The sequence below is a fragment of the Zosterops lateralis genome (genome assembly GCF_965231275.1).
Source record: "Zosterops lateralis genome assembly, chromosome: Z".
Classification (NCBI taxonomy): Eukaryota; Metazoa; Chordata; class Aves; order Passeriformes; family Zosteropidae; genus Zosterops; species Zosterops lateralis.
The window spans coordinates 16,891,243-16,901,379 of NC_139800.1; the positions used below are offsets into that span (position 1 = coordinate 16,891,243).

At 44.0% G+C, this 10,137-nt stretch overlaps 1 protein-coding gene across 1 annotated transcript; it reads left to right on the forward strand.

Moving 5' to 3' along the window:
* Window positions 1-2,497: 2,497 nt before the first annotated feature.
* RPL37 (ribosomal protein L37) lies at window positions 2,498-5,083 on the forward strand. Its single transcript, XM_083884280.1, has 4 exons — window positions 2,498-2,578; window positions 3,227-3,362; window positions 3,673-3,757; window positions 4,971-5,083. The coding sequence occupies exons 1-4, from the start codon at window positions 2,576-2,578 to the stop codon at window positions 5,038-5,040; spliced, it is 294 nt and encodes a 97-aa protein (XP_083740406.1). The 5' UTR covers window positions 2,498-2,575; the 3' UTR covers window positions 5,041-5,083.
* Window positions 5,084-10,137: the final 5,054 nt, after the last annotated feature.

A 10,137-nucleotide genomic window follows, 5' to 3' on the forward strand; every position in this document is an offset into this window, starting at 1 on the left:
TGCTGAATTTAGACTGGTGCCATTCAGCAGCTGCAAGTACAGGACCCTCTGCATTCTGATGAATGGGCAATGAACCCTGTTCTCCCCTGTGAGATTTACATGGGCTAAGACCTTCTGGAATGGTACTGGGTCAGCCACAGCTCTGCCCATTCCCCACCCTAAAAGTATTTCTGAATACTAAAGACAAATCCATGATGATAGCAAAAATCTTCCTTTCTGAACAGGTTTAAAGACATGTAAATGAAGATTATTTTTATCCCACAAAGGACAGCAATGATTCCTGAATATTTTTGCAGGCAGCCAAACCAACAGACATCCTTTGGAGGCTGTTGCCATGGCACCTGTCCAATGCCCATGCCATCTTCCACATTTCTGAGATTTAGTGGAAAAGAAAGACCAAAGGAGGTACTAGATAAAAGGTACACAGCAAGGTTGCTGGGAGAAATATGACTCCAGTTCAACCTGTAGGATGTATTCATACTGTTTAAGTGGTTTGTTTGTTTTTTGTCTTTTTATCTAGACATTTCTTTTTTGATTTCTGGTAAGGAAGACAGAATTTCTATAAAATATCTTCACTGAGTCAAGTCAGGGCAAAATTAATTTTACCTAACTTCACCTACCTATGTACCCAGCCTAAGGGGCCTGCCTAGGCTTCTCTTAGAATTCATGGAAGAAGGGTTCCTCAATTTTTCACCCTAATTCAGACACCTAATTTAAAATGGGATGATTTACCATTTGGAACCAATCTCTATTTTCTAACTATTGCAGGACCATGGATGGAGTAAATGTCTGGATTTCATGTGAGGTACAATGAATATAGGCAAAGATTCCTATTTTTTCAGAAACAGAAATTGCCACCCAAAAATGAGAGAACTGTGCAAACAGCCTGAGCCACACCTTTGTGGGTCTGGAAGCTGTGCTGTTGAAGTCAAAATGGCTTTTTTCCCCTCCTTCAAAATTAGCAGAGGTCAAAGGCCTCTCACTACATAAATCAGCATCAAAATAATTCAACAAGAGGCTGCACTCCAAAAGAAGTGAAGATAAAATAATATTTAGACAACCATATGAACATGACTTGTCCAGGAGTGAAAATGTAGCAGGTCAGACACAGCTTCACTAATTGGGGACTGTGCCATGGGATTACCCATTTTTCTGATCAGTGAGCTCCATGTCACTGGGATTCAACTCATTCACAGTGGGAGGGTTGCTCACAGTTTGTTGGCTTCTAGTGGGCCCAGACAGTTGTACTTGGGAAAAGCTGCATTTTTAGTCAGTAAACAAAGAGTAAGATCTACCCTACCACACAAAGACATGCTTTTGTCAAGTACTGTAAGACAAGTTACATAATTCTACAATAAAAGATAAAAAACCTGGCTATAGCATCAATTTCTAGCTTTGTTTGGGATGACTGGGAAATGATCTGATAATAATATATATATAAAAAATTCTCAGATTTCCCCTGAAATGAACCCTCTCAAGATAAAATTGTGTACAGATTGTAAGTCTATTGAAGATGCATAGTAGGCAGGCATGTGAGAATTTAAATAGATTTTCAGAGAATCACAGAAGATACTGAATTGGAAGAGATCCACAGGTATCACCAGCCAATTCTTGGCCCTGCACAAGACAGCCTCAAGATGCATGCCATGTGTCTAGAGCATTGTCCAAATGTTTCTTGGAGTCATGCTTGGCGCTGTGACCACGTCCCTCTCTTTATTTACATCTCAGGCAGACTGTCCAGTGCCCTGGAGGGGTCTGGGGGAGGACAGGGGCAAACAAAGAGCGCAGGAGGGCCTATTGCTCAAAACAGCTTACTTTGAAAGTTATGTAACTTCATAAACAGGGAGGAGTACCCTGTGCCTGAATTTCACTCATTAAAACTCACCCATCAGACCTCATTGCTCTCTACAACTACCTGGAAAAAAGGTGTAGTGAGGTGGGAGCTGGTCTTTTCTACTGTGCCTATGGAGAGGACAACAGAAAGCGGCCTGAAACTGCGATATGGAAGATCCAAGTTAAAAATTTGGTCACTGCTCGGGTGGTCAGAAACTGGTCACCGAGAAGGTGGTGGAATCGCTCTCCCTGGAAGGGCTCAACAGGCGCCTGGGCCTGGCACCGGGTAATGTGGTTTAGGGGTTTAGTGTTACAGGAGTAGCGCTGGGCGGACGGGTGGACTGGACGGTCTTGTACATCTGTTCCAAAACTGGTGATACTGTGATTCCATAAAAACATGCTGTCGGTATGAGCAGGGCGAGAACTTAGCGCTGAGGCACTGGCCGGGCAACGCGGGCCTGGCACCAGAGGGGCCGCCCGAAGGCCCCCAGCGCCGTGCCCGGGCCCCCCAGCGCCGTGCCCGAGGCCCCCCAGCGCCGTGCCCGGGCCCCCAGCTCCGTGCCCGGGCCCTCATTGCCGTGCCCGGGCCCCCCAGCTCCGTGCCCGCACCCCCAGCCCCCTGCCCGCGGTCCCCGCCGGACGCCCCGCCCAGGGCCCGGGCTGGCCCGCCCCGGAAGGGCGCTCGGGGGCGTGGCGGAAGCGGGGCGGAGCGCGGCCTCTTTGGTGCTGGCGGCCGGCGAAGATGGTGAGTGCTGCGCTCGCTCGCGGGACATCCGCCGCCATCCACCTCCATCCGCCGCCGCGCAGCCCGGGGGTGTCGTGGGGTTCGGCGGGGATGCCCCAGGCTGTGCCCCCGCCGGGCTCGGCGCCGGGGCCGGGGCCGGGGGCTGGCGGCGAGCGCCGGGCCGGGCCGGGCGGGGCGGGAAGGCAAGGCCAGGCCAGGCCAGGCCGTGGCGCGGTGTGGGACCGCGGGCGCTCTGGGGGCTCCCGCTTCGTACCTGCTGCCGCCGTGGCCGAGCAGCCGGGCGGTAACGTAGCAGGAGCGAGTTCGGTCGCCAAGGGTGAGTGTGCGGCTGCTGTGGGAAGCAAGTCACTTTCCGTCAGTAGAGAGCAGTCTGCTGCTGTAGGGGGATGGGTGTGGGGAGAGGGGAGCCGATATAAACGTGCCGTGGCGTTTTACTTCAGCACAGAGGCGGGGCCACATGAGCGAAGGCGGCCATGTGTCCTGGAAATGGAGGCTCCTTGTAGTTAAAACCGAGTTGCGGTTCGGAGTTAAATGTGCCTCCGACGTGTTTAAACGACTCGGTTTGCGCTTGGCTTTTTAAGGCTTGTTCTTTTAGTTCTGTGACTCGGAAGTCTTAGTGATGTTTCCATGTCTTGAAATGCTTTTCAGACGAAGGGTACGTCATCATTTGGTAAGCGAAGGAACAAGACACACACCCTGTGTCGTCGATGTGGGTCCAAGGCGTATCATCTGCAGAAATCGACCTGTGGGAAGTGTGGTTACCCTGCTAAGCGTAAGAGAAAGTGTAAGTAACAAACTTAACTGGCTCTAGTTTTAAAAAATGTGTTTCTTTATCTTCAGTCGTTTGACTTGTTTTCCAGTCAAGTAGGAAAACTGTCATTTTGCAGTTTTGTCGTTTTGCATTTTGGAGCTTTGTTCAAATTAATGATGGTTTAACTATATGCTAGGTAATGTGCAGTATTGCTGCATTAAAAACTGATTTAAATTATAGTCAAGTTTTTTCTTTTGTCAGCTTGAATAATTGTAGCATACAAATGTAACATGTACCTAAAGTTACTTGATGGGGGCAAATAACAGTAACTTACATGTTTTAGATAACTGGAGTGCAAAGGCTAAAAGACGCAACACCACTGGTACTGGTCGCATGAGGCACCTGAAGAAGGTCTACCGTCGATTCAGGTAAAACACTTCATTTCACACTAGTGTGGTGTGAAATCTTGCATAGACACCACCTAATGGCAAAGTTCACCATTCAGAGTTAACATTCTGATTTTGTTTTTGTACCACCTAATGGTATATGATCTTAGATATGTCACAAAATAATGTGCTTTGTATAGTTGTCTGCATTTTATCCTCCTTTGAGGAGTAAAAAAACCTTACTGGAAAGACAAAGGATGTGTAAAAAGTTCTAAATGAAGGTAGTACAGAACAGAGGTTATTGTAATAAGCCCACACATCTAAAAATGCTTTATGTGGTATTGCATCTGTTTGTGATTGAGTTAAATAGGATAATTACGCTATAGTGGGAAGTTTTGTAGAGGTAAATCTCAAAATGCACTTCCATCCCCATTTACTCAATCAGAAAAATGTTGAGGACAGGAGTAACTTCTGGTTTCCCTCTTCATCTTTCAGTCAGCTTTAAATAGGTATTACATCAGAACCTGAGTTGCAAGTTTCTAAGACCTGTTAAAAAGCTTTTGAGATACACTTGGAAGGCACTGGGGGTGTTGTATGATTCCCATGGAAGTCTGTGTTTTCTGGTCTACTGTACAAAGCTATGCAAAAAATACATAATTCAGATTAAAATGTAGATTGGTGTTATTAGCAAAAGGTAGGAGATTTTTAAGTCTCAGTCTTGGGTGTGGTTGAGGGATCAATTTGCTCGTTTTGTTAGCTTATTCTTTTCCAGTGACAGCCATAAAATACCTTCCAATGTGCAGCTGTAACTTGCTTTCCACTGAGTGTTGCTCAAGTAGAAATGTCATCCAAAAGCAGCTTCTGGACTGAGAAGTGTGGCTGGGGGTATAGAGGATTTTTGTAAGAAATAGGCCTCAAAAACAAGACCTCTTTAGTCAGATTGCTAGAAGGAATATGAATTAAAATGTGCTCTCAGCACCTGAGCTGTATTTGCAGTGTTCACTCAGATAATGAAATCTTCCTGTTTCAAGAAGTAACATTTACTTCTGTAGGAGAGAGTGAAAACCATATTTCTTCTTCAAGACAATTTTTAATGTCTTTTTTTAAAAAAAAGGTCTGAATGGATGAGCTCTAGTGATTTCAGCGCATTTCTGAAATAAATTGAAAAAAGCTAATGAGCTTCATCTAAAACATGAAAATAACCTGGAGCTGGAATCAACTTCTCAAAAAGTGGTAACCATATTTCTACTTGCAGGAATGGATTCCGTGAGGGAACCACACCGAAGCCCAAGAGAGCAGCTGTTGCAGCCTCCAGTTCATCTTAAAGACTCATCTATTTGTTAAAATAAATGGTCTTACCCGGAAAAATCTGTCACCTTTTTTATATACTTTACTTCATACTTGCATACTTGGAAATGTAGTATTCCTGAAAATACATAAATACTTAAAACCACAAATTCTGAACTGATTAATTTTAAACAATCCTTTAATTGACTCTTCATGTGGTAGTGCCTCTGTCTTGAAAAGGACCATAATCTCTCCACAGAACTGAAAAAGAGGCTTGTATGTATTACTCAAAGGAGGTCCCATGCTAGCCATGTGGAATATTAGTACTGTGGGTTTGCTCTTTGTGCCTCTGATCTCAGTACACCGTAGCATGGAGAGACAGAATTTTGTTTTAACAATAGTAGCTATAATAATGGCTCTGTCTTGGGAGTGTTAGTGAAAGAGGGATTTCCAAAACTGTTCTTTTTTCTCTGCTCTGTGGTGCTGAAAAGCTCGTGAAGATTCTACTTAGTGTGTGGAGCGTTGCTTCTTGGGCAAATAGGAATTCCTAAGCCTGGAGTGCTGTAGGCACAGGGGTGTTGGGGATCTGCTGTGGATGAAATTGTCTGAATGGCCTGGTGGGGTTGGTGTGGAAAGTAGACAGATCTGAGTTAGCTGTGTTGGGTGTAAATAATAAATTGATACCAGAGAGTAGTAAGTCAGTTTGAATTACATGAAAATTACAGATAAATGCCTTATGAGTTTGTATCCTACTGTATTACTATTCTGTATTACTGGCATTCAAACTCACACTAAGAAAGTGATCATAAGGTGCCACTATGAAAGGCTGGTGAATTGCAGTAATTATTGTGAGGGTTTACAGGATTTTCAGATTGCTTTGCAGAGACAATGCTAGAAACCAGAAAAGTAGTGATGCTTTAAGCATCTGAGGCTGTTTACACTGCTCTTAGTTTTGTCATGAACTTCCAGAAGCAGAATATTGCTTTGTCACTAGGGAATAATCGGGATGTATCACCTTTTGCAAAACCACAGAAATTTTCAGCCAGGTGTGAGATTGGAGTGCCCAACTGCACTTTACTATGTTTTTAAATGGTGTTAGAGCTTTTGGATACTCCAGCATATCAACTTGGACCATTTCTAAACCAAAAGAAGTTATTTGCTGCTGTTGTGTAGCATTTAACAAATAAACTGTACTTGCTCTAGATTCAGCTGGTCCATTTGAGAAAGTCAGAATGTAAATGGTAGTGAGGCTGCCACTTACAGTAAGGCTCTTAAAACACACTGTGTACAGTACTGTCCATGGATTCCCAGGGATAAGGAGGGCCCCTGGAATGTGGTTTTAGGTGATGTTTGGGAAATGCTTATGTATAGGGAGGAAGTAATCATAAATGTGTCCTTATTCTCTGAGAAAAAACTTAAGACCAGTATGAAAACAGGTCAGCAGGATTCTAAGGAAGAGCTTTCTGAGCGATGACACAGTTGGATGGTGGTATGGCAGGTATTTGTACTGGGTGGGAGTGAAAGCCGTTGCTTGCCAAGTCTTGGGTGATCTTTCTGTAGCATGGGATTTTGCTCTGAGCAACCTGTTTGACCTGGAGACGTGATACAGACACTGTAAGGGCACGTGCTTAGCTACTTGATGCTGATGCCTGTTAGCTTATCATGAATTCTACTGAAAAATGAACATTTGTATAATAACACACCATGGTAACAGTGATTGAAACTTCCAGTGAGTTGGAGTAGCTGAAACTGTTTATTTAGGGAGAATTTTACTTGCAGCAAGAAAGAATTTTATGGACAAGAATTTTGATAGCCGTTTCCAATTGTTTTAAAGTTCTTGATGAGAGCCAGGAAATCAGTTTTTTGTGGGCTTTTTTTTTTTTTTTTTGTCTTGTTCAGAAAGGATTGTGTACTTCATGTGTCAGTTATATTTTCACCATACAGGAAATAGGTTTTGATGCACTTCTCTTATATGTAGTGTGTTAAATATTGAGAGGCTGCTTTGCTGGTTGCTCAGTATATAATCTTTTGTTGAGATCTTGTTAAGCATTTTAACTCAAGGGTTGTCAATTGAACCTCTGCATAATGCTCACTGTACACTTTATGTATACAGAAGTATTGCCATATCCAGTCTGTAATGTGTGATTTTTTGCATCCTTTAGACGGATAGATGGTGTAGTCCAAATTACATCAGAAATTACATTTCCTATTGTTCAGTGCACAAGTCTCACTTTTTAAAAGTGTTTTGGATGAAGGTGTCTTAAAGGCAGAGAGGTGTTCAAGTGACAACAGTAGTGAAAGTTTGCCTTTGGTAAAAGATCCTTGTGTGGTGATGTATTATGCCCCCAAACACCTCCCCCTACCCCCTCACCAAAACTGCTCTTGAACTTATCAGAAACACTGTCCTAATCAAGGAGGCTGACAAGAGATAGTAAGTCATCCCCGATAGCCTAGGAACGTTGCTTGCCTGAAAGATAGTCTGAAGGGAACAATATGGTTACGAGCTTCTGGAACTTTCCAGTAATTACTGCCTTGGATTGTGGCCAAGATGGAAACGGGTTGAGGACTGAAGTCAGTCATCTTGCAACCCTATAAACCGTGGTCCTGAGTGAGGCCCTTTGAGCTCCCTGGCACAACAGCAGGGTGCATGAGCATCTCCCTGCAGGAGAGTTCAGCAATTCTTAGGTTGAAGGAGCTAGTCAATGGGACCCACTGCCCTCAGAGTGGAACAGAGCTGGCAGATCCTTGAAATGCATGTTCCACAGGGAGCAAGAGCTCTCAATTCCCATCTGTAAGGAACCAGGAAAGGAAAACCAACAGCATGGCTGAGTCAAGACTTGCTCTCCAAACTGAAGGGCAAGAAGGACATACAAAGGCAGGGAGCAGGAAGAGGTATCCTGGAAAGAGCGTGGGGACATTGCTCAGTTGTGACAGGATAGGGCTGGGAAGGCCAAGGTGTGGCTAAAGCTGAACCTGGCACGGGATGCAAAGAAGAGGAAGGGCTTCTGTAGGCATGTGAGCCATAAGAGAAGGTCAAAGTGTAACTTCCCCTATCAGTGATATAGTAGGATTGAGTGCACCCTCCGAGAATTTGCAGGAGACACCTGAGTGGTGGGATTGATATGTTCAAGGGACAGGATGCATGCAGAAGGATATGGACAAGGTCAAGTGGGCTCATGTGAATTTGAAGATACTCAAAAAGGCCAAGTGTAAGGCCCTGTACTCAGATCAAGGCAAATCTCAACTGAGAGATGAAGGGATTGAGAGATTGTCTATGAGGAAGGATTGAGGTAATTGTGCTTGAAAAGCTGGACAGGAGCCAGCAATGTGCACTTGCAGCCCAGAAACCAGAAAGCCAACCACATGCAGGGCTTGTCTCCAGAGCAGTGTGGCTAGCAGGTCAAGTGAGGTGACTCTGCCCCTCTGTCCTTCTGTCTACAGAGAGACCTTCACCCTAGAGCACTGCATTCAGCTCTGGGGTCCCCAGAACAGGAAAGACATGGTTCTGTTGGATCAAGCCCGGAAAAGAGCCACAAAGAAGATTCAGGGGGCTGCAGCACCTCTTCTATGAACCAAGAGAGTTGGGATTGTCCAGTCTGGAGAACAGAAGGCTCCAGGAAGCCATTCAATACTTGTAGGAGATTTGGAAGAAAGATGAGCACAAACCTATTAGTAGGGCCTGCAGTTATAGGACAAGGGATAATAGTTTTAAACTAGAGGAGGGTAGATTCAGGCTATGTAAAAGGAAGAAGTCTTTTTCTATGAGGCTGCTGAGACATTGGAACAGGTTTCCCAGAGAAGCTACAGTACTCCCAATCCCTGGGAGTATTTCAGGAGAGATTGGCCTGGGCTCTGAGCAACCTGGTCTAGTTGTAGATGTCCTGGCTGATTGCAGGGCAAGCTGGATTAGAGGATGTTTACAGTTGCCTTCCAGCCCAGACCATTCTGTGATTTCTGCAGTGTCTTCAACTTAGAAGCTAGAAACAGCAGAAGAGATACAAGTCTAGAGCTGGGCAAAATGTATGCTTTTAGGGAGAGGAGAGGGAAAGTGGAAATAGTACCAGAAGAAATGTTCTGAACATTCAGCAATAATGTTGAGGAGTCAAAAGTCAAAAAGGGCAAGCATGTGCCTGTTTGCAGAGCCCACCAATGATGCCAAGGAAGTCTTAATACCAGCTAGTAGAAACAACCCACATTAACATTCCTTCTTGTTAGTAAAGCTGAGAATGTTTTCCCTTTTGTCTTCCATCTTTTGTTTTCTTGTACTGTCTAATTTTTACATCATCTATCACTCTTGGTCTCCTTGCTGGCCCTGAACTGTACAGGGGCTTGATGGCATTGCAGACATGCATTATGAAAGCCTTGCTGTGTCCCTGAACCTCAGCACCAGCTCCCTTGTGTCACAAAGCACATTCCTTGTGTGCATGCCAGAGCCCCAAACTCGTGGCACTTGTAACAAACATGCTGGGGGTGTTCCCACAGAACAGCAGCTCTATTTATGCTAGAGTCCCCTGAGCCTTCCCACATATGGGAATATTACTGAAAATATAGAAACAATTTTAAAGAAATAAATGGTACAAGGGGAATTTAACAGCAATTTTCTGTCTCAAAATGAGATTATGGATATAACTGACAGAAATCATAAAGTCAGCTTTGAGTTCATTTTTTGTTTTAAAATTGTCTTAGAAGTAGAGGCATGCCCAGTGTGAATAAACAAACAGAAAAAGTGGTTTTATAGTAGTGCATGGGCTTTTCAAGATAATTAGTGTAATGAGGAGATTATCAGAAAGTAAGTTGGCTTAAAAGACTTATGGAGTAATTCCTCTGTTATGTCTTGTTTCTACAGCTATTCTAAGAGGACAGCCGGCATCCCACACTCTAACAATACATTACTCAAATTTTCACTGTCAGCCAAAAAATGTCAATCTTTTAGTATGACTCTTACATGCAAAAGGCAATGGAGGAAGCAGTGCTGCTTAGTATTGTAAAGTGTTTATCATTACCTGTCACACTGAGTAAAGTTCAAGAAGCTGTGTACATTCATATGTATTGTACATAAGCATCAAATATTAAAATATTAATCCATAGTGATCTTACTATAAGGCTTGGTCTAGATTATGCTTGATTTGACTCAG